The 25,940-nt window shown below is 30.7% G+C and overlaps 1 protein-coding gene and 2 long non-coding RNA genes across 13 annotated transcripts in view; 1 reads left to right on the plus strand and 2 right to left on the minus strand.

Annotated features, from left to right (window-relative positions):
• Positions 1–25,940, plus strand: part of LOC121126614 (uncharacterized) — a 55,953-nt gene that overhangs the window by 29,163 nt on the left and 850 nt on the right. For 8 of the 11 annotated variants that reach the window (XR_005867009.2, XR_005867008.2, XM_040721919.2 and 5 more), the window contains 2 exons: positions 10,306–10,829; positions 16,685–16,811. Coding sequence is in view for 7 of the 11 variants with exons in the window: in XM_040721919.2 (XP_040577853.1) it covers positions 10,306–10,829; positions 16,685–16,811 (651 nt within the window). In the remaining 4 variants the exon portion in view is untranslated. Of the gene's footprint in view, positions 1–10,305; positions 10,830–12,098; positions 13,229–16,684; positions 16,812–25,940 lie in introns of those variants that run through there. The other 3 variants (XR_011782528.1, XR_005867010.2, XM_040721920.2) reach the window with 3 other exon arrangements.
• Positions 5,937–25,850, minus strand: LOC139906725 (uncharacterized). The gene is made up of 2 exons (XR_011782534.1): positions 25,661–25,850; positions 5,937–7,297 (listed from the first exon to the last, which is right to left on the minus strand). It is a non-coding gene; the product is annotated as an uncharacterized lncRNA (long non-coding RNA).
• LOC139906724 (uncharacterized) lies at positions 8,720–9,239 on the minus strand. The gene is made up of 3 exons (XR_011782533.1): positions 9,109–9,239; positions 8,935–9,023; positions 8,720–8,861 (listed from the first exon to the last, which is right to left on the minus strand). It is a non-coding gene; the product is annotated as an uncharacterized lncRNA (long non-coding RNA).

A 25,940-nucleotide genomic window follows, 5' to 3' on the forward strand; every position in this document is an offset into this window, starting at 1 on the left:
GATATTGCCACCTTCAATTGGACATTACTATTAATTAGTTACTAATTATACAATTCAATTGCAGGTATTTAAACGTAACATCTTTTTCACAGTGCTGTAATTCCTGAAAGTTTCATTCAATTATCTCGATGCATAAGAAAGTTGTGGTGTTTTATTGAAATGTCCGTAAATATCGTAAAAGGGACCATATTAGATCACATTATAAAAATAATAGGATACAAAGCAATTATATTCAGAAGATAAATTGGTCATAACTTCCTTTATAGTAAAACTTATAGATGATTTTGGCATCAAAAATTATTATTTTACTATTATCTATCAGATTAAACAAGTTAATAAGGAAAATATTGAGGTGACTTTTTTTTTTTTTTTTTTTTGTAAATAACTAAATATAGCAAAGTATAGACCAACAACGCTTCTTAATGTCTCGTGCTAAATTATAACAAGAATAATTAATAATTGGGTATTCTAGGTATTTCCTTCTATTATACCAGAACCACAAAAAGGCTTCAGAAAGTAAGAAGAGCAGAAGAAGTACAAGATTGTTCCAAGATACTATTGATATTGATAAGGCGAGTTGGAAGGACTTCTCAATGATACTTATGGACTTTCAGAAAGTTTCCACTCCATCTTACATGAATTTATACTATTGCAGCTAAAAAGAACCGTATTTTTTTAAACTCAGCTCTTTGGGCGGGGAAGATTATTTCTTGATAACTCTTGCATACCAGTAAGAATTCCATTGTCTCTAACCCTTTTCCTTATAGCTTTAGACTATTTTCATGAAACCCTCAGTTTCATGTCCTCAAATAAAGTGCCAACTATGGATCTCTATATCCTGGATGACTCAACTGTCTACTGTAGGGGTTCTTTGTAAAAGTGAATTCCATCCTCTTTTTGGATTTCAAACTTTTTTTAAATTTAGTACGTTATAGTTGAAAAGCATAATAATGATACGTTATAAATTTGTAAAGTTTAAAGCTGGTCATTATCTCAAAAAATTGTGTTTCTATATAGCATTATTAACCCTATAAGGTATATGAGGTTGCGTAACTCCTCATTAAGTGCAATAACCTAAGGGAGTTTTTTTTTTTTTTTTTTTTCAATAATGAATGAAGCGCCTCAAGTGCAACAAAACATGGTTTTACCTTTGTACTTCCTATTGTTACGGGTGCAAGTATGGAGGGTCTTGCAGTTAACACCAACAAGGCTGAAGTCTTATTTTCACTAAAAGGCATAGGAATTGCTTTCTGTTATTGGTTGGTCTCCAATGTACAAACTCTTCTTGTAGTTGTGGTAACAAAAGAGGAAGGAGCCATCGGCATAAAACGCTAATGAATTGAAAGTCCTCGAATATATCTCTAATTCAATGTCGTGGCATGAGATGCACCATATAAATTTCTTAAAAAGAGTAAAAATATGGATTGCAGTCGCAAATACTCGGGGTGAGTAGTCCACTAATTTAAGTACACTCCTTATTCAGAGAAAATTAAATACAGAACATCCAGGGAAAATTGATATGGGGTTCAAAGTGGGGTATCTTTCAAAGAGCCGCCAGTATACTGCAATTTCATCATGGGGCATATGTCTATAAAATATAAAACTGAGTGGAAATCTTTCACTTCACATAAATGATCAGACTCATAAGTTGTTCTAATTTCTGGGCAAATTGCTAGAAAGACAATTTTATAAGACATACTGGGTTTCTATTAACGAAAGAATTTTCATGGGTCTTCATAGCTGTTTGTCTTCAGGTATACATGTTTGTTTCAGGTTTTCATTAGTGCTTACTGAAAGCTAATAACCAAATCATGGAAATCAATTATGGACTTCGATCTTCATACACTCGGCTTGGACGAGCCACTGAAATTCAACCATAGACGAAACACTAGAAGTGAATTCATCAAGACATAAAAGACTTTCAGTAATTAGACGATTTTGGAGCAAGACTGCAGATGGCACCCAAACCTCTTTCTATCTTATCGAATAATTTAATAAATGATTCATCCATATAAAACAAAGTTTTATAGCCCCCGCCAATCATTTGCTACATGGGGTTAAAGCCATAACTATTTCTTGTTACTGCAAGAAAACCATTGAAAGCCAGTTAAAGAGTTTCTTATCTGATTGGTAAAACCTTCCTTATTTAGGTTGTTAACCGTCGGACTACGTGCTCAAAAATAAAATAAAATATTTTGCAACCCTTTCAATTGGTTATCCACCAGTTTTTTGCTAATATGTACACGTGCTTCTACGTAAAGGATAAATAAAGTTGGATTCTTGTTGGCCACATTTTATCAAACAAAGCGGGGCATACTTGGTCAATAAAACTTTTTATCGTGTTTTCTTTCCTTTTGGAGGCAAGGACGGGCCTAATTCCCAGACAATCACGAATTTGTGTACTTTAATTCTGTTTTTTATTAAAGGCGACTCACGTGCAACCTTCAACACATACCCATTAGTAATATAAAACCAGATGAAAAACTACAACAACAAAATAAGGTAAAAATTTAAAAATGAATATTATAATATAGGGACACACCAAAATAACCAAACAAAGTTACAACTTAGCTATCCATCCTCCCTATTATGAGAACTCTCAGATTGATTATATTTTCAGATTGCAAAACCAAATCTAACTTGATTGTAGGGCGTTGATAAGCTTTTCCATTTGAAAGCATCACTTCGGCAGTTCGAATCAAACCATCAGAACCAGGGTAGACATTAATAATACGGCTGAGAGACTGTTCATGACCTCCCTTAATTTCATCAACTACAACTACTAAGTCGTCGACCTTCAAATTTATCTGTGAATATCTCCATTTTTTATGCCGTTGGATATCAAGTATATACTGAAACATCCATTTTTGACGAGATATGTGTAAAATAACAATCAGTTTCCTCCACCTTGAACTAGGAGAATAATATTTGTTAACCAAGGAATCCGGAAGGCTTGTGATGTTGAAACCAGTAATGAACATTTACAGATGGTCTTATCTTCCAAAGTAACTGGAGACAAAAAAAGCAAATGGGAGCTATTAAGTACAGCCTCGATCTCTAATAATGCGGTATTTAATTGTTTAACGATCAAATGTGCATTTCCAAATTGACGGGGGGGGGGGGACGAATAATATTTTTTGTTAATTTCACCATTTTTTCCCCATGCACATCCTAGATAGGTATGCAATCCCTTTAGAAACTAACCATTTGGCAATTATTTATTTTTCTTTCATTAAAAATTTGACATCTACATCTATCACATTTATGTAATATTGAATAGACTAATTGTCTCTGTCGAACAATCCAATAACTTGAACAGAGTGATGCCAAGTTGTAGCGAAGAAATTTTGTATGTTTATGTGAAGAAGAACAGCAAAACGTGATAGATTTGAGATTAAGTTTAGTTACTTAATATTTTGAAGTTGTTAAGGCGATATCCACCCTTATTAATTTATCATAAGTATCTTAGACAATATTAAAACTTGCAATGCTATTATATTTCGATAAAAATAGCACTTGGCTTAAACTCTTGAATTAATTGTCAAAATAGATTTCTTGTTCTTGTCATTCTAGACATTTTATTGCAATTTCCAGCTCTTCAGGAGAAAGTTCACTGTCTGGTTTGGGGATATTTCCCTTTAACAATATAAGGAGTCATTTTAACCACACTATAGATCTTTGAATCTTGATCAAAAACGAAAATGTATTCAGGATTTGAGATAATGGAGTGGGAATATCTTGAACAATAAGTTTATTAATATATTTATTCTTATCAAAATTACTTTGCATAGCATTCTGATATATATTTTCAAAGTCAGCCCCCCTACGAAATAATGACTAGTTCATTTAAACGTTTAAGAGCGAGTGATTTTGACTCCGACATGTCTAAAAAGTCATTCATCAAAGGTAAAGGAGCCTCAATATGACCCTTGTCTATCATTCTAACCATAGAACGAAAAACTTCCTCAACCTTCGATCCATTTTTTGATACATTTATCTTTTTAGAAGTACCAAAATTTGCAAACGTCAGGAACTATTTGTCTAAAAGATGTATAAGATACACAAGCATAATCACGATTAAAAGGGAGACTGACATTCTAAATAAAAACTCATCCATGTTTTATATGTTTTGCCAACAGTTCATTTTGTTTCCAAATTCTAACTGGAATAGATGTTGAAAATTGATTAATCATATTAGCTCCTATTAGTATTTTTCCTGGTAAATCTACTAAATCACATAAATGTGAATGAGATAATATAATTTCAGGAGTTGAAAACGAGTATTTTTAAATATGATTAACCTCAATGGCCTCGATTAGAACTGATTTTCCAGTATGAGTCTGTAATCTGATACCATGTCGAAAATACTTTTTAATCGGACACTCCATATCAGCAATACCACTAATTGCCATTTATGTAAGGATTCCCTGTAATTTATTATACTTTACCACCCTAGAAGTTACTAAATTTATCTGAGATCCAGGATCGAATAATATACGAACCTCTTCACTACGATCAATGACAATATATGTTCTAGCAGTCATCAACAAAGTTGATTTACCAGTTGAAACATTAGATCTTGAAATTGAAGGAACTACTTTCATTTTCTGTTCCATGAAGAAGGGTATGGTGCCTACTATTACACTTTTGACACATTCGATTTGACAATGACCATTTTCAAATAGTTAAAATACACATCAAGATTCTTGACTTGTAATTGACGGGCATTGTAAGTTTTCTTCTTGAACAACATAGATTTATCAAGTGAATGTTGTTCAAACAATTATTTGAGAATTGATACAAATTTACTATACTTTTATTAGCAACCCATTTGATGATTTGCGATGTTCCACCACTCTTAATTGAATTTCGATTTTCTGCAACCTTAACTGTAATTCGAATGTGATAGGAACATGTCTATTGTGATTAAATCTTAATTTTGAATTTCACTACAGAATCTCTTTCATCCATTCTTAACGAGTCCAGACACTCAACCCTAGAGAAGAGGCATGACAAATTTTCTTATTTTAGGTTCTTTAAAATCTATATAATTCGCTTCTAGAGCACAATCGTAATTTTTTCATCATGGATAGTTTTGAAGATTATTTGAATTATTTTTTACTTGATTCAGATCCACAAATCTGAGGACAAGCTTGGATATAACAATCAGACTACAAACAAAATTCTCCTTTATGATTCTGATAGCTTCATCTTACCTTTTTTTGGTCGCAGGAAGAAATAAAATCTTTTTAAGACCCGTGCTTTGGAGTGCAGATCTCAAGAAAGTCAACTTTGTTATGGTATTGATATTATAACTATCAACATTTGCAATAAAAATTTCCAGCCATAACGCAAAATTCGTCAATTTCCTGTCAAACTTTGGTAATTCCAATTGGGGCGCACGTAATATAGGGGAAGGGTCATCAGTTCATATTTTGGACTCATCTCCTGACGAAGAACAAGCTTTCTTAATATCCCAATTCCCTTTCTGATATTTTATATCCGTTTTTAAGTCTAGAAATTCTTGGAGTTGTTTAATAAAAAGATCAAACACGGTATTCTATTAGTTGTTCCATTTCCGAACAAAACGTTCATCCAACTCTTGGATTATCTTTAAATACATTCTTTACTTCGTCAGTTAGCTCTTGAAAAGACTTTCTGAAGTGTCCCTTATGCTCACGAAGCAGTGAAAGACTTATTTTAAACGGTGCCATCTTATAAATTTAAACAATGTATATTAAATATCATCATATTTACCACCACGTGTGGTTAGACAGACAATTTCAAATGATATTGGTTTATGCTATAGTCTATCACAAATCCATCAAATTCCTTAAAATTTGGTTGAAAGGACCATGAATAAAACCTTTCTCTTACGTTTTCTTTCCTTTTGGAGGTCAGGACGGGCCTAATTCCCAGACAATAGCTAATTAGTAGACTGAATTTTTTATCTTTATTAAAGGCGACCACGTGCCACCTTCCACGCATACACTTGATTAATATAACAGAAGTAGAAAAAAAAAACATGAAAGGAGACATATTTAAAAAGGAATATCATAATACAGGGAAATACCAATATAACGAATCAAAGTTAAAAATTTGCTCTCCACTTGGGTTAAATCGGATGATTGTAATACATCTTATTAAGTATTGGAATAAAGCAAAAAGTATGAAATTACTTTTTCTCCAATCACTATGAATCTCTTTATAAGATATTAATATACCTTCCTTTATTTTTTGACATTTTCAAAACGTTTTGATCAGGGGTTTATCTTTAAGCTCATAATGTTTTAAAAAACTTTCTTAACCAATTTTTTTTTCTAATGTAAATGCTTAGTATCTGTTCTGCCTATTGGTATCAAAACAAATTTTAACAAGCAGCTAAACTGTTGCTATGAACGTTTGATATAAGGTGTCGAAGATAGCAACGAGACAACTTAAAAATTTGAGTTATAAATGGTTAATTCCATAAAATGTTTAACAAAGAAGTAGAATTAATGTCACATATGTAGATGCAATTAGAATTAATGTTAAATGTACGGGGCTTAACAGAAAAAATATTAATCTCTTAAAATTAATTTTTGTTATGTTTTAGTGATTTTTTTCTTGAAACTTTTGTTGTATTAATTGAAGATGAAACGTATCAGCAGATATTTTTTTTTTTTAATGTTCAATCAAATATCTCGGAAGAATGCAATTAAAGAATACAAAGCGAATTATTTCTCCAGGCTGGAACTACTCCTTCAGAGTTCGCAAGGCGGTTAGGAAAAACCGTGGCGACCAGTTGCAACGTCAAAAGAACGTCCTGTTTCTGGCAAAAACTTAAATTGGACCATAATATTGTGAAGGAGTCTTCCAAGGCTGTTCTATTGAAGAGTATAAAGACCCATACAATGACTTCAATGTTTCCGATATGAAATTGTTCAGAACCATAAAACAATATTTTTGTATAATGGAAAACTTTGTGAACCCACATCAATTCCGAAATTGGATTAATTTTTATTAATTAATTAATGTGAAGCATAAAGTTATGTATCCTAATTGTATAAGTTTAGAATTATATTGGATTTACTATATTTTTACAAAAGATTACATTTGGCTTTTTTTTTCTTAACGGGAATAATGACATATTTTAAGAAGAACACTATAGGTGTAGTATTGAAGGGAAGTCTAAATTTAATTCTTCCTTGAACAAGTCTAGTAAACACATTACGGATTTTAACGTTTAACAGCCATAACTCTCCAACCATTCACCAATAATGGTCAATTTCAAAAAAATCAAGACCAGTTTGGAAACCTATATTGAAACAAAATTAATAATTATCGTAAATATCTGCTTTTTAGTACTTTATTCTTTACATGCTTGTCAATGCAAAGGATAAAAGCAATGGCCAAAAAGGCCCTCATAGAAATAAGGGGAAATAAAGCTCTTCAACAGAGAGCCTGATAAATTGTCTCCAACATCTTTAAAAGTCTAAAAACATTAGAGCCGATATTAATTCATGAAGTCTGAACCATCAGAATTTTGGTAAAGCATTAAAGGAGAAATCTGTGCTCATTCAAAAAAATATAAAATGTAACATTTCTTCTCATGCCTTAAGGTGTTACCACATCTCTCATGCATGTACACGCAATTTATTTAAATAACTTGCCATATTGGAATCTTGAAAATTGGACAATTCTCCCTTTTGTAATAAAATGTTCTGGGATTTAAAGTGTCTTGTATACGGGAGAGAAAATTTCCCATGCTTGCAAATTTAATTTATCATGACATTTTCACTCCTACCAACAATACACATAACTTCTTTATTTTGAAAGAGAGAATTGATAAGGGTTGAAGGTTAAAATATGCGAAGTTCCTCCAAATACATTTTTTATTGGTTTGTTTAAAAATTATAAAGGTATATATGTCCATGATGGATGTGATACCCCACCTTAATAAAAAATGTTAAGAGCTTGAGAAAAATTAGTGTCTTGAGGGTTGAAAGCGGAGGAGCGCCAACTTGTTCTGACCAAATTGGCAGATCTCATTATGCTCTACCTTTGATAGATTCAGTGATTGTAGGAACGAGGGTATGTGTGCGTTCTGTCTACTCATGCGAACATAGAAGAATCTTTTATTCAAATTGAGTAATCTAAGCTGAATTAAGAAATGTATCAATATATTAGGAGGTAGAAAAATAATTATAAATCCCTGGAGACATCCTTTTGAATTTTATAAAAGGTTTACTGAGAGACTGGCTCTGATCCTTTGTTCTTATTGTAAAATTCAAACTCAAAGTATATCTCCTAAACTGATGCTAGAAGGTATTTTAGAAAGGATTAGGGCCGTTTAAACACCTCAAACTATTTACTAATAAGGCTTCTGAATAAGTCATAAAAAATACTTTCCAAAGTTCTACTGACTATTATTAGTCTATCTCAGAAGGTGTTTATGAAAGGGGGAAGCGAGGAAGATATATTTGGTTCAATCCAAGATTAGATAGATCGCTCCATGAAGGAAGAAAATAACCTCGTAGTGTTGCTTGTTGATTTCAACATAGACCTTCGACTTAATGGCTCTTAAATATATCTTCAATAAATAAATAAAATTTGGGATTCCAAAAGGATTCATCAACTATATTGTAACAATTCTGAGAGTTTCTACGTGGAGATGCCTCTCCAGATATGGAGGTGACTTTTGAGATAAAACGAGCTTGTAAGCGAGGGGATTCTATTTCTACGTCTTTCTTCATTATAACAAATATCGGTCTCTATATTCTCCTAAGCTGGATTTCTCTGACAGGAAGCCCATGTTTGGTTCATATGTATGCCGATGACCTTTCAATTTTTTTATGGTACATCTGAAGAGATTGTATCAACTATGAAAGATAAATTTCATTTTTTAAATTATATTCAAGGTATGACTAGGAATGAAAACATGAAAGTTCTTACCTCGATCGAATTGTCGCTGAAATATCATTTGTTCCTCTGAACTACTCAGAATACCACTCTCCTTGGCTAAGTAATATTGGAAGATAGCTCTGCAACGACATATTAAAGAGTTGTAGAAAATATCACCTGATGGTAAGCTTTAAAAAAAAATTGAAGAACGACTTCTTAGCTTACACAGAAATTTACTATTCTTAGGATCTTTTTCTGGTTCAGTATGGGTCACAGTTTGTAGTCTTTTTCCATTGTAATTGACACGAGTATGTTCAAATTGAAAACTATTTCAACATTGAATGTGTGCCTCTGCAAACTTTAAATACACAATGTTTCCATTACATGATATTATTTGAGGATTAGCCAGGTCTACAAATATATAGTTTATAGTTCTTAAAAGCTCATTCTTTCAATATTTCTTTTAAGCATCTTGATCTTCGAGTTTGCTTCAGAATAAGAGTCCAGGAGATATCAACTAAAAAAAATTGATCTTTTGGAACATTCGTTACAAAATTATTTTAATTCCATCCTCTCTTTCATTTCATAACTATCCTACTCTTTAAAAAAATCACCCTTGATTGGTCATACTAAGACTAAAAAAAGTAATAGAAAAGAAAAGAGTGTATGTTCTATGTATAATTGTTTCTTCCCTAATTGTAATTAGAATTTTACGAAAACCCGTTACTATTACTATTAATTCCATAGCTGGACCAATATTTCAGTTTTTATCAATGTTATTCATATGATTAAAATTTGTAAACAAAGATGAATAACTCCGAAATATTTTAAGCCAAAAAATTAAGTAATTCTCAACTTTTGTTTCATAACAAAAACAGTTTATTATAGATTTTCAATTATATTTAATAGATGCCTGAAAGCTGTTTAGTTTACAAAATATCAAATTGAAAAATAATCAAAATGGTAATTTAAAACTTTAAGGACACAAATTTCATAATTCGGATTAAGATATAGGTCCTACATTTCATTTTTTATTAGTAATCATACCACATACCAAATTTGAGTCCAATCCATTTTTTCGTGAAACTTTTGATAGAATACCCTTATTTATATAACTAATAAGCCGATTTATTTGTAATTAACCCTCTTGGATTTAATGTAGATGTTTATCCACCTATACTTAGATATGTTGATAGTGAAAAATAGATTTTGTGTGCAAGGTATGAAATGTAATATCATTTTATTTTCTTAAATTTTATCCAAACACTCGTTTAAAAATATTCAATTTCATCCAAATAAAGATATTAATATATCAGGAAGGGTTGGCAGATTGATGAATTATTCTCTTAGAGCCAACAATTGATATATTGGTCGAGTCCTAAATTATGTTTATATAAGTTGTTTTTTTTTTGTTTTTTTCAGACGAACTTCGAAAGGTAGAGCGAGAACGTCGGAAGAGACGATTAGAAATTTTTTCTAAGCCTCGTCCTCCAATCGCTAGAATTACACGTTTACAGTTGAAAAGTAATACAACTCACCTATATAATTTAGAAGATAACAGTATGCCGTCTTTTATAAGTGAATGTAAAACAACCAATACATCTATTAGAGTATCGAATATATCCTGTTCTGAAATAATAGTTGACTTATTTGATCCGTCAGAAATATTTATTAAATATATTATTGAGGACGTTTTGTCTCGTGTGTTAGATTTAAAAAGTGGAAAGAAACGAGGAAGACCTACTAAGACTATTAAGAGAAGGAGACATTTATTTAGCACAAAAAAAAGGAAGAGATGTCCCCTTCATATCGAAAATACAAAATATGAAAAGGAAGATATGTTTTCATCGCCCTATAGTGATCCTCCAATTTTTGCTAGGAAATCATCACCCAACGATTCTGTTCTTATATACGCTAAAAAGTCCCTGCCTAACGACTTTAGCACAGTAAGTACAATATGCAATTTCAAAAACTGTATAACTAATTATGTTTTGTATTAATATTTATTAATTAATAGGTACTAATGTTGTTATGATACCAATATTTTTGTACTGGTTCTATTACCAAAATTGGTATTAGTATTTCAATACTATTTTTGATATTTAAAATTACAAAAAGGTGTAATTAACAGGCAGTCCTAAGGGTGTCTGCTGTATATTTTCTTTGGTTAGAGGGTGTCAGCTCAGAGATTTGAAGCTTTTTAAAACTAATATAAGAATTTCATTATCGTATTTTTTATGCCGGACATTTGTTTTTGTTTCTTGGGAGGGGATGAAAATTTGGGGGTTACGCCATCGGTGGTTCAACATTTTTATCAAATAGTGACACTGCTAGTACCGATTCCACTATCAATTTAGTATAGTACCATTTGAAATTTGTAAGTACCCAGGTAACACTTTTGTACCGGTATACTGAACAACACCAATTGGTTTTATTATTTTGACTTCAGAATATATAGAAATATAAGATTTCGCTTCTAGTAGTCTCAATATTGACAGTTCGAATTATTTGAAATCACAAACCCAATTCAAAATTCTGCTGGTCTTCGTATGATCGATTTTCTTTACAATTAACTCTTAATATAGTTGCTAAAAAGGATTTACATAATAATAAAATCTATTAATTTGTAGAAAAAAAGAAGAAATATTTTTTACTACAACAATATAAATGAAGTGTAACCAACTTTTAGGTTTTAAAACTAAATTGACCTAGATTAAATACTAAATTGACATTACTTATTCACATCTCTTTATAGATATATTCTTGGGTTATTAAAAAATTACACATACAATTAATAACAAAACAAAAGTAAAAAATACAAATAAATTAATATTTGGTTTATTATTAATTACAAATAAATATAATATTTTGTACGATAAATTACAAATATGCACAAAAGTGATCAAGAAAGAAAGGTTACTATTTTTTAACTAAGTTAAAAATGACATAGAATACGTAGATGAAGATAAAAAACAAACACTGAAATAGAGGGATAAATGCTATTTGTTCATTTTGTCTGGTATAAATTATATATACATATATTTTTTGCTCGTGTTTTCTTGTAAAACTTATTTTTCAGTTTTTTGCCTTTCTCCACAGAAGAAATTATATTTTCCTGATTTTCTTTTTACATTTAAAAAAAAATATTAGTTGTCTTTACTTTTCAATACATTAATACAAATTAAGAACTTTTTTTAATTCTTTTAATATGTAAGAAGGTCGTTGGGGTAGCAACTGTGGTCCGCTCCACGATTGTCTAATTGCTGAAAGGCTTTATATCTTGAAGAATTCATCTCTAGTGTTCAATTTATGGTGAAGTTCAATGGTTCGTCTACGCCCAGTCCATAATTGATTTCCATGTAATAGTCATTTGCTTCCAGTAAATGCTAACAATACCTGAAGACTTAAAACAGCTCTGCCGGATCATGAAAGTTAAAATGATCTTTCAAGTATTTTGCCAAGAAATCCGTGAAGTTTTAAAGATTTCCACACAGTTTCTATATTTTCTAGACCTATGCCCCACGATGATATTGGAGCATCCTGGAAGCTTTTTGAAAGATAAGCTCACTTTGAATTTTCCCTGAATCTTCCCTTTAATTTTCTCTTAATAAGGAGTTTCTCTAAGCTAGTGGATTACTCGGGGTATTCCAATTTTTTGGTTTTTATCAATCAGTTATTAGCAAACAAAGGAACTTGACTTAATCCCCACTATTAACTAATTGGTAATTCTAAATAGCTTTTACAGTCACAACCTTGGTAGATAATAGTTATGTATTTTGCTCCAATAAACTATCTAATTGAGTTAGTAGTTTATTTGAGCAAATATTTGGTTAAATAACATGGTAATTATGTTTATTATATATTTATATGCCCTATTCACTGTAAAATGGTTTTGGTAAAAAGTTTGCGGACTAAATCGTTGCATGGTAAAATTGTGGGGAACATTACCATTTTCAGAGAAAGTGGTTTTTGCTAATATCATCTTGAAGCAAAATAATTGTAAGTTATATGATTGAGTTATTTCACTACAAGACCATATCATCTTGCAGAATCTCATTGCAATTATATTATATTCAGGCAATCAATGAAAAAATCCACGGGTCCACTTCGAGAAGCATCAAGATTCCCTTCTAATAACCTAATATATACACCGGCCCTCAGATTGTACAAGTCAAGTGCAGAACCATATGGCAGTTTCAACTCCTCTGGCGCTGCGTTTCTAAGCAACGACGACCATTTTTAGTATCATATAAAACATAGCGTCTCTATTGTTGCAATAAACCTGTTCATTTTTAATGTATAGTTAATTGTACAATCTGTACTAATAAATTTAAACCAGGAAACAGTTATGTATTGAATGTAAGTCTTCCGTTTTTTGATCAGGCATATGCACTTTTATTATATTTTTTACATTTTGTTGTGATCGTTCAGGCTTTACCACACGAGGAATCGTCAAAATGAAGGTAGGGTAAATAGTTTTTTTATTATGGTAATTGAATTGGAATTATTTTTGCAAATCGGTTTTTAATAAATTCATTATAAGCGTGATCCACTAATGAAAGATGTTCTGATTTAACTTTAGTTATAGTGTTTTTTCCACAGAGTGAATACTCTTTCATAATTATTAATGGCGTTTCAACAAACCAGTTTTCGTTAAAGTCAAATATCTCAAATATATCATTAGGGATGTATGCTATTTCATAATTTATATGATCAATTTCTTGAGAATAATGTATTTTTACTTTTTTACATTGTCAATTCCTGTTGTACCTCTCAAAACACAATCCAATCTTGAAAATTTCACAGGGATGATTGATATTTCTCGAGAAAGTATTTGCTCTTCTTCCATGAGTTGATAATATTAAGTTTCATTAATCAGAATTTGAAACGGGTAACTTTCTGTGAAAGTAATATTTTTTAATGGATTATGATAATTAGAATTTACGAGTATTGGTTTAAGTGGCTGTCCATTTTCATTAATTGTAGCCTATGTCATAAGTTCAGTTACATGTTTGTTGTATAAACTCATTAAAAGAAACATCACATCCATTTCTCTTGGTGTAACAGTTTGATCATTCTCAGAACGTTGGGATGATCATATATCCCACTTTTGTTAGCATTTTTTGCCGTTATAAGTCAGGCATTAAAACCAGAGTCAAGTAGTACTCTTACCTTGACAACTTTTTGGTTAAATGGTTTCACTAGATAACAAATAATAATCCCTGAAATACCTACGTATTTTATAACATTGATGTGATTTGGAGGAAAATAAGTCTTTCAAAAATTAATTACAGAATTAGAATGAGCTGTTTTTACATTCATTGTGGAGTTATTTTTTAACGTTAATTATTTATTTTCTTTATTGTGATAATGTTATATGGATTTTAAATTATTTTTCATTGTTAAAGAGAGTGCGTTGATTTTTTCTTCAATTATTTGAATTATTTTTGAGAGGTTTTTGTTGGAATTATGAATTTTTCTCTTGAATTACGTTATTTCATTAGATAGTTTTTTCTTTTGGGTCTACAGGTCCAGTTCCGAACTTATTTATAGGGCACATTAAAATAGAATGGTCTCTCAGGCTATCTTACCAATGACATAGATAGGAGTTCCTATTTCATATGTCATGAGACATTAAAAAAATCTGTTTTCTTCTATAAACTTCCTTAAATTCTTTTGTAGTCATTTTGAGGGCTTTGGGACATTTCTTACTTGTGTGGAAATCACACAACTTATTATATTATTTTATGTTGAAATTAAATTTTGAGCTTTATAATGATATCTGTTTCTTCTTCTGCTGTTGAATTAATGGAAGTCGATTCGTGGAATAATTGCCAAGGCTCTGATTCCTCAACTGGTATTGGGGTAGAATGTGTATCTTGTTTCATTTTTTAGAGATTATATTTATTATTCCAATTTAAGCAGTAATACACTTAAAAACAATTAAAACTATCAAAACACATCGGCTTGGGATTTAGAAACTTATTAAAGAAAATCAAATCTTACTCAACCTTCAACTGATCAACAAAGGCACTCTTAAAGCTTTCTCATGATTGAGATCAGTGCCAAGGAGGTAGGAGCTGAGGAAGTCGAAGGTGACCTGATCTTTTTTAGAGTCCAAGAGGAGTCTCAACACCAAGACGTTCTGCAAATAAATGGTGGAGAAGGTGTTCCCTTTGGGCTGTCACAGATTTGGCGAAGCCCAGCGGTGGCAACAAGATGTGCGCACTACCAACATGACACAGGATTTTCATTTGTGCTGAGATTCTGCCAATTTTTGACCAAGACTATTAGCGGCCAACAGCCCCAAAAAGCTACAATTTATTTCCAGATTTCGACAGGGAATCTTTTTTTTAATGTCCATAGTCAAGAGTTTATTTCTATATTTTTGGAATTATTGAGGATAACCCGTCTCCCGCTCGTTTCAGCAATCATTTTAAGGTATTGACGTGACTATAATAGAACAAATTTTTAAGATATATATTTTCTTCTTCAATAGTGTTCAATGCGAACCATGGCATGTTCCATTATTTCAATATCAATAGAGGCATAATCAAATTGTTGTAAAACCATATTCGATTCTGAAGATTGTAAGATCTCTATTCATTTATCCTTTTGGTGAAATTATTTTTATCCCAGACCAATTCGAAGTGGAGACACCTAGTTATTCCTATGATCTCAATAGTCTTCTTAACTTGGGTAATTAATATTCTCTCGACAGGGGTCCATTGCACTATAGATATTACTTTATTTTATTAGAGACCAGACACTTATTCAATTTAAAGAATAATGTCAAAAGAATTTATACCTTTGTAGGTAGCTGCAGGAATTAGCTTCTATTTAAAGTGGGGAATCGTATTTATATTGATTGATTACATTATGATATTATGAAAAGAATTTGCAAACCTTAACGGCTTCTAAACTATCTTCTTAAATTTGTCTTCTATCGAACCATGTATAGAAAGGGAGGAACCGTATATGGTTTCCACCTCTTTTGATGCTAGAAAGTTATTTGTTGCTTTCGCCATAAGTTTGTGATTATTCTATTTAAATACTGGATTCTATTTACAGTCCTCAAATGGCATCTTATCAACCTCAACTGGTCAAAGTTCTTTGTAATTCCAATGAAATATATTGGACTAACAGTCGATTCCAAGAAACCTTATCAAAGTTAATTTACCCTTGAATCCTGAAAAAAGGAATAATCAAGACTATTGATTGGACTTTTATGGAGAAAAAATACTATTTTGTAGTTAGAAATGAAAAAACGTTTGGTAATATTGTTCTTTTTTGCAATTATGTTAATCGTTTGATTGATCTTTGGAATGGAAATATCTTTCTCTAAAAGATAAATTAAGTAAATCCCGCTTACCTTTGTGGTAAATTTTATTAAATATATATGTAACTCTCTCTATAAGTCTTTTATGCGTTTACTTATTGTTCTTCCTTTCTCATCTCATTTCTTCTACAACACTTTACATTCCCATATCTTGACCGGTATATCTTACTACCTCTAATATTTATTACTTGCTACATAGGCTTATAAATTTATAGGCCCAAAAACAATATAATGATACGGTATATAATCATGCAATGTTTTAATTCAAATTGGGTCTTAAATAATGTCCATGTATATGTCTCCCAAATATATTTTTGTGTATATTCGTTATAAGCTTATATTTATGATAAATTTACTTTTAATCATTTTATTCAGGCCCCCAAATCCTTAATATGCATTTATTACAATGTTTATTTGTACAATTCATCAATAATATTTATTTTTCTTTAATAAATTTTACAGAGAAGTGATCAAAAAATATATTCTGGATATAAATGTTCAACCTTCAATGAATTTGCCTCCTCATCAAGTCAAAAGGATGAAGATGCTTTTTGCTCTTTAGATTTAACTATGATAAATGTTGTAGATGGTAATACTTTATTTAGTCTATAAATTTTATTTTACTGCCAGTACTAATGAAATATTTAAACTATTCTAGTCGTTAGTTTTATTAAGAGTACGTACAAATCTTTATTATGATAAATATTTGATTTTTTAATTGCATGGAATCTACCACTTTATTTTATCCATTTACTAGCAAATGTAACTTTGGGAACGAATTAATATCACATTTTGTAATGAAATCTTTTTTGTACATTGCTTTCGTCTTAATACGCTTAAATCAAAAATTTGATATGCGAAGTCAGACGTGTTTGTGTGACTACATTCATCGTTATTATTAATTTTTTATATCAAGTTTTTTAGATGTCATTATACTTTTTATTGATATTATTATTCATGCCAAAACAAAGCCAGATGAAGAGCCTAGTCTTAAAGTAAGAAATGGCTATTCAATAGTCCCATATAAAATCTGTTCATTATTTTCTTAAGTGTCTGTAAATATTTGGGTTTTTTTTAAAAGTGTTATTTTAATTTTTAAGATAGAGTTGCACTGAGTAAGTATAATTAAACATTACAGTATTACAACTACTCCATCTGACCTATGAATGGTGTTTGAAGTTAATATACATAAAGTATATTTCCTCCACTAAGAGCGACTGAGTATGTTTTTATGACGCTTTATGTAATACTAATGGCACTTGTAAAAAATAGGTTTTTTACAAAAATCTTGGCCATATATACCAAGGTTAAAAAAGGAGACCTTATCGCTTTGTGACTCCGATGGACTCCCCTAAAATTGGTTACAGATTAAGACCTAAGCTGATGTAGGACCTATTGGCGTAGGTGACCGTTGACAATTATGTACATAGGGATTGCCTCCAAAATAGAGGCAGATACGCCTTCAATCATTAAATAGAAAAATGTTCTACTACAGGTTTCGTAAGTATTTGATGTTCTCGGAAAGAAGGGTATTTTCTAGACTTTTATTTGGTAACGTAATGGTGGCAATTTTTTCAAGGACAAGCGTAGCTTATATCTTTCTAGAAAATATGCAACAGATGCTACTTAATATTAATTTTTGGACTTGAGCGACTTACACAAACCGATCACAATATACGTATAAGCCAAATTTGAAGTTCAACTCCCGGAGGACTACTTTTTCTTCAATTCTATCGACCTTCAAAGTCAGAAATTTCCCATTATAATATTAATGGCATTAAATATCATTTTTGGACTACGACTAAAATATATGATCGAAATCACCAAAGTGACATACATCTTCAAATTGTCCCAGAAAGTTTTATGGAAAATCAATTACCTCTCATTTTAACAATTTAATTGTAATATTTTATTATTTTTATATTTTTTAATGTCATATATATATTACTTTTCTATTTTTTAATGTCATATATATATTACTTTTCTATTTTTTAATGTCATATATATATTACTTTTCTATTTTTTAATGTCATATATATATTACTTTTTAATTATATTTCAGCTATGAAGTTATATATGTTGTATAACTGTCAATGAAATTGTTATAACCAATTGAATGTTTACCAATAAAGGCCTAAAAAAAACCCCAAAATATCTAATTTAGTTTTCTTTGTTCAAAATGTTTATAGAAGGCCATGTGTTTTATAGTTATTTGTAATGTAACTATCAAATATAAATACTTTGGGGCAAAATCTCCAAGAAATGTTTACAGGGTCTAGTAGTAAGAACTGGGTAGTTATAAAACAAAGTATTTATTTTAATAAATGAACTTCTTAAATCTTGATTAGCACTAAACGTTATATATTTTAAAAATGCAGATATCCTTTAATATATGGTACTAATTATTTTTTCATGTCTAAGAAATTATTTTGTATTGTATTCGTAGAAATTTGCATTGAGATAGGATTATTGTTGAATTTTGAATGGATGTTGCCTTTTATTTAGTCGTGTTGTTTTTCTGTTAACTAATGCCCAAGTGGACCATTGTAATCTGAACACTTACTAATTCAATAGTTAATGAAGGTTAATTGATTGAAATTAATTCATATTTCGATATTTTAAAGTATAAACTAATACTTAGAAAAATAGAACAACACTGAGCTCTCTAGCTTACGTAAAAGTCGAGAAAATGACACTAGAACGGTATTGACGAATTTTCATTCGCGCACTCCAAGCAGTTTGCCGTCTTCAGGCCCACTTCTACGCTGTCAGCAAGTCCAAAACGTTCGAGAGGAAGAAGTACTCTTGTCAAAAAGGCTAAACTGGACTCGGGGAATTAAAAATAACAGCCCGGGCAAATCTCCTCAAGTCCTTGAGGGTCCACGCAAGAGATCTCGGAGTTTAACACAAGATTGTCCAGAGAGCTATAAAAAAAGGGGTGGCAAATGTCTTGTGAGGGTGGAGTGCCACTTTTGAACTCTTTTTCTGACATTTATGGTGCCCCTAGAGTCATAATGCCAAAGCCCTCGACTACGTCTTTTGGCTGCATCTCAAAGGGAAGGCTGCAAGTGCCTGTCATCCAAACACCAAGGTCCTTAAAGCCACTGTCAATAAAATGACACTCTGAATTAATCGAGAATCACAATCCGTAAAAATGCATTTATAAATTGAAATTGATCATGTTTATATAAATATGTTTTAAATATAAGATACAAGTGAATATATTTTACTCAATAGAACTCCCATTGGCTGCACAAACATATTCCAATTTCTTCCAAAACTTCTTATATACAGCCTTGATACATAATTGTCCATTGCTGATTGACTGATTTTTTCAATTATATTTCACACAAAATTATAAAAAAGGTTGAATTTTATTTTGTTACATTTTTTCCAAATTTTTGTAGTTTGTGTGTGAGAGGCTTAGCTCCTTTAATGTAGCAAGAAAAATACCTAGAATGTACTTATATAAGCAAAAAAAAAAAAATCAGCCATCCCTTGTTCAATTTTCAAACACCGCTTATGTCTTTCATACTTTGAAAAAACGGCCTTTTGTAGACTGAAACTTGACAAACATAACTTTTTCATTAAAATACAAAAGAACATCGAATTAACAGGCCACACTAAAAATTGGACACCCTAGAACACGCACTATAATAAAAAATTAAAGGAAGTTGACCTTTTATATGATTGCTTAAAATATATTCTTGCATCCGAAAAGTAGGGCTAAAACTAATTTGCTCATTTTTATAAATTAATACGCCCCTCCCCCTAATTATAGTTGTATGTCCACTAATAAAAACGTATAGGGTATTTTTTCTTTCAAATACAGAGACAGGTACGGAATTTAGACATATAATAATGGCTGTTCAGAATTTTGTGTTCCGTACTTAAAGCATGTTTGATTCTGATCTAACCAAATTCCTGGCCTCTGGACGACAAGTTTGTTTTTTGGCTAATAAGTTGTTTTTTTTTCCATAAAAAAAGATCAATTCCCCATGTCTCAAAGTTTCTAATAAGATATGGGTTGTCCATTCGAAAATGCGCCAAATAAAAAATCCAAAAAACGAATTATTGTACAAACAGAAAAAGAGGGAAAGTATATTGAATACGAATTAAAAAAGGGGAACAAGAGGATTAGCGAGTTAATTTTATCATTGTTGAAGGAAAAACATATTTCTAATTATAATGACCAAAGGGATGAAAGAGTTTCAAATGCTGTCTATCAACAAGTGTTTCTAAATTCGAGAATTATTTAAAGTATTAATAAAATAAATCTAAATAAATTATATAATACGGGTACGGTCTAGTCCCCTCTAATAATATGTTATAGTAGATATACATACAAATTACATAATGTTATAGTTAATGAAAATTATTACTTGAAATATTAGTATTATTATAAGTATATTAATTTATAAAATGCTGTAAGTGTCTAGTTATATTACTTAGAATCTATATTTATCTGAGTTTGCAAAGGTTTTTATAAGTTTCCATCCTAGATTAAGTTAAAAAATAGTTATTGAATAAGAAAGAAACTCTGATGTTATTATTACTTAAATGTCTAATTGTGTTTCTATCTTGCTCTTTCTTGGCAACAGTCCTTTGCTAATATATATTGCTTAAATAAAAATATTCAAAAAGGAATATAGATCCCAAATGATAAATATTTATATTTTTTGGTTCAAAAACATCAAATTTATTATTCAAAGAGCATGTATTTATCTTTTTTTAAATAAATAATATTTTATAACACTTTTCTAAATTAATCGATCAATTATTGGCACTCCTTGAGATTAAGAGTGGAAGAGAAAAAAGAGAAACATACGCAAGATATGATAATTGTTTAACTCTTTCCCTTTTCTTACTAATAAATGTCCGAGTTGTGTCCCAAATCATTTTATTGAAGACACTTAATAATCTGTTAGAGGATAGAATATGATCGTAGGAAATTATCAATCAATTATTTAAATTCTTCTTTTCAAATGAAACAAGCAGGTTAAAACATCTGATTTACATGATTTTAGCTTATCATTGTTTAAGTTGAAGATATTCTAAGAACAGCGGCAACTACTCCTTTTGGTTTAATTGAATTTATTATGAAGCTTTGAGATCGTGGCAACGCGGTAGAGTTTTAAACGTTTTATGGATCGTGTGCTATTTGGACTTGACTTCTGCTTTGTTTAATTAGACAATATTCTTATTCGCAGCTGCTCTAAAACTAAACATGAGCATATCTTAGACAACTTTTTTACGCTTAAACAATTTGGATTACTAATTATCTTGAAAGTAGAGAGTTAGGAAAGAAATCATAGAAATGTCTTCGTTATAATGCACTATGCAATAGTATTTTCAAAGGCATAGAACAAAATTAAAATTTTAAAATATATTTCATTTTCAATTGGTGGATTATAAACAGAGGTTATTTGTTTAAGTTTCATGAATAAAATTTAAAGAAGTTTCTTTAAAAAAAAAAAAGTTTGAGTACCTATATATTTAAAAGAAATAAACTTAAATATCAATATCTATCCTTACAGAATGTTATATATATCCTTATTAATCTTAAAAAACGTACCAAAAGTATAATATAATAATAACAAAATTAATTTTTTGACACTTCTTGAGTTAATCTGTCATCCAGAAGTCTTGCAAACACTTATTCAAAATTTAAGGGAAAAATAAGATAGTTAAAAAGCATCTTTCGTCTTACACATTACATTTTCTTTTTGTTTTTGCCTCTTCTAAAAAAGGTATTTATATAAGTTATCTTGCAAATACATTCGGCGAACAGTGTCTGGGTATAAAATGTAATTATTAATCTAAGAGATAAATATAATTAGTTTAAGATCATGCGACATTTTCACGATTTCTGCACCACATTTTACCGCTCCTTGGCCCTGATGAACCTATTCATTACAATTGTCGCTATGATAGTTTGGACGAAGTTTTTAAATCAAGTGGGCTTACCTCGGTAGGAAAGCTAGAATGGCGAGACGTAGAAACAGATGGGCTAATTTTCTGGCATTCAACAGATTTGAAATGAAAGAAAAACTCATCTTCAGAGATAAAATTCTGACCCTTTACTCCCTCAATGATTGGAATGGATGTAATTCCAAATAAAAAGATAAAAAAGTAGGTGAGGACTCCCAATATAATTGGAAAATTCATAGTTGAGAGAAAACTCTTAGGGTAAAGCGGGTCCAGGGAGGACATCAAAGACTATAATTCACGGACCGTCATGCCAACCCCTTTTTCGAACACAAAATGAAAATGTTTTCCCTATCAGATGTCGACTTTGAGCCTCTTTACGAACAAATCGAAACCAGAAAAGGATAGACAGAGTTATTCTCTTTGTAAGGAGGGAGAAAAAACGAGTCGGCATCTCTTCTGCGACTGTTGATGATCCTGGGAGTACGTAGAGGAAAAATTATAGATGAATAAGGGTTGGATGTGACCATACAGGACTTGATGATTGCGAACTAAGGTCAACATACATTACATTTTATAATTGACTTTTTAATCACACGTGTTTTGAGCATAGTGTATGCTATTCGATGTAAAGGAGGATGCCTTCCCATAGGCTTCGAAGCATTTATTCAACGGAGTATAACTTTATTCTGGAGGTTTGACGACAAAGTGTCAAGTAATATGTATTGTTTATGTTATTTGTGTTTTTTTTTCATTTAATAACACCCTCAACATAATATTACTTTTAATCTGCCGGAACAATCGCAAAAATCAACGCAGCCTCGAATCTTTTTAAGATATTGGTTTTTAATATACATCGTATGGTATTTTATTATTTATTACAAGCTAAACTTTATGGAGTATACCTGTTTATCTGGTCGTTTCAGAGTTTATTAGCCACTAATTTTTGCTAGGACTTAAGCAGACATAATAGACTGTTATTCCGTGTCTTAAAAAATTATGAAACTCCCCCCTCTAAAAAAAAACTTTTTATCGCTTAAATATAAAGTATTATAAATTATTATATTTATATAAATAATTAAATAACGGTGTTGATAATTTTTGGAGAGAATGTTGGAAACTAGCAACGTCCTTGAATTAAGCTAATTTTTAAAATTGAATTAAAAATTTAGTAAAATATTTATGATTTTTATCAGTAATAAAGCTTACAAGGAATTTATGATGTTTTACACTGAAGTTTCTCCCAAAAAAAAATTAAAACATAAACTGGCCTTTTGACTGCAGACATCAAGGAAGCGATCGATTACATTTTTATTTGTATCAATTTCATTTTAATGAAATTCAATTTTTGGCACAAAGATAGAAAATCATCTGAAGGAACCTTTGGATGGATGTCGAATCCACGAAGAGGATACTGCAATTCCAAGGTTATTTACTCACGTCTTAGCTCCGATTGAGGGATGAATATTTGTATTTCTTGATGCAATCCATCCCCCAACGTATGCTAGGGCTGGAGTGTTGGTATAAATTTCAGATGATTCTGTTGTTTTAGACCTATAAATTTCTGGAGCTCCATCAGAATCTACTGAAACTTCCTATTCGCTTATTACAAAGTCATTTTCTCAATATCTGGAAATTAAGAGTTGCTTTGGAATTTCTCTTTAATTTGACATTCCTTATCCATGATCTGCACTATCTTTTGGGAGATCGATTACTGACTCAAGTTCCACTGCCGGTCTTTAAATTAGTTCGTGGTTTTTCCTAATGAGGAGAATGCAACATCTCTGAATAAACTCTGAGGAAGATGGATGAGAGTTATTTTCACCCAGAGCTCTTATTCTGGAGAAAAAGTTTTCAAAACGACTTGATTAAGAAGAGCAGTAAAATAATATTAGAGACTTTGTTTTGTAATTCATTATAAAGGGCTAAGGCATAAACAAACTTAATTTTTCCATTTAAAAAATTTTTTTTAGAGTCATGTAAATATTTTCAATGTAAATTTCGTCCAAATCCACGTTTCCACATATTGGTTTTAAAAAAATGAAATCGAAAATCAATTTATGGAAATGTTTGGAGAAGATCAGCTACAATCAGCTGTGACAAGGAAGTAGGAGGAGAAGGAAATAGACAAGGACATTGACAAGAATTACTCCGTCGTTGATCCCCAATTCTACTCTGAGTCCAGTAAGGACATAGAATTATAACTCCACAACAAATCCGCAGGGTTACACTCGGTCTTTTATGAGCACACATGAATGTTCAATTAGGGTTTGAATATAATTAAATCTTTTTATGAAAGCAAGTTCATATTTCAAGAATTAGATAATAATGGCAGCTGCTAACAAAAATAAAATATATTCTTCAGATTACCAATTCCAAAAAAAAAGAAATCAAGCCACCTAAAAAATTCAAAGGATTTACATCACTACTCTAAAATCATCCTTGTTCAGTGAAAAAAATTCTGTTGTTATCTGGAAATTGAAAACTTCGTCCAAGAGATTATTTCTTCTGAGGGGCATCAGGTAATAGACGGGAAGTGTCTGTTGGATTCACATATGAGAATTTATATGAAATAACTGGTGAACTAGAGGAAAAGTATTTCATACGATTTCTGTTTTACTTATTATATCATTCTTTAGTATTTTTTTTTATCGTTTTAAATTGATTTCGATTATGAATTGTTTTTTATTTTGGTTATTAAGTAGGTTTTAATAGGTGTTGGTGATTAAAAAAATAATAATACATAAAAAAATTTATTGGAGTACTATTTCAAAACTTAAAACGAAATAAAAACAAATTAAATACAAAAAAACAACAACTAGTGAACGTTATTTTATCTCGATATGGTTTTCAATAACATACGATATCGAATATACTTTTAATCCTGCTCAATCGAGCTTCGGGATGATGAAACTACTAATCATTATCCATGAACTTATTAAAATCATAAAAAAATGGTTTCCGTTTATTATTCAATCCACGGAAAATGACAATCAGATATTCCTTATTTGCACCAGTAACCCTTTTGAGCACCTTATCATATTCATATTTTTTCATATATATTACATCAAAGCCAACCACTGTAATTTTGAGCAGTTGGCTCATTTCCCCTTTGATATTGAAGCTGTCTTCCTACAAACCCAGTTCTACTCTAAATGTTTACTGCCGTCCTTGTGTTCTTTTACTTGATAAAGACAAGTCTTTCTGGAACTTAGGTACTCAAAAGTCGGGTTGTTTATGGACCTAAAATATTTTGTTTACATAATCATAAAACCCCTTTTTAAGTTTATAATAAAGCTTGCCTTGGTACGAGACCCGTAGTTAATTCATTTTTATCATATGACGGATAATATTTAGAATTATGTCTCTCTTTTTTTTTAACTAGTGCATTTAATTTTTAATCTTTTGTATTTAATCTGTATTTGATTTGTATTTATTTTTCTTGCACCCAAAAATACATCATTTTGATTCAATTCAATAATGATAATTTATTTATTTCGTTAATGTTACTTCTAGTCCTGGTGTAATTGTGTTTCGGATTGTTTCAAGACTACGAAATTTAGGGTTCCAGTAAAGCTTTCTTTTCTTTATTTATCAAATTTACATCTAATTCCATTTGATCGAAATTCAGAAGTTGATTACAAGGATTCTTATTGTCCAAATAGCTATCCTCACTTAGCATTGTAGTTGCAATGAAACTAACTACCTTAATGCTTTCGAGAATTTCTTTCACATTTTTTTATAACGTTATTCCTTTGCACATTTGAATGCAAAATCTTAGTTTAAAGTA

Source organism: Lepeophtheirus salmonis, chromosome 12 (genome assembly GCF_016086655.4).
Source record: "Lepeophtheirus salmonis chromosome 12, UVic_Lsal_1.4, whole genome shotgun sequence".
Lineage (NCBI taxonomy): Eukaryota > Metazoa > Arthropoda > Copepoda > Siphonostomatoida > Caligidae > Lepeophtheirus > Lepeophtheirus salmonis.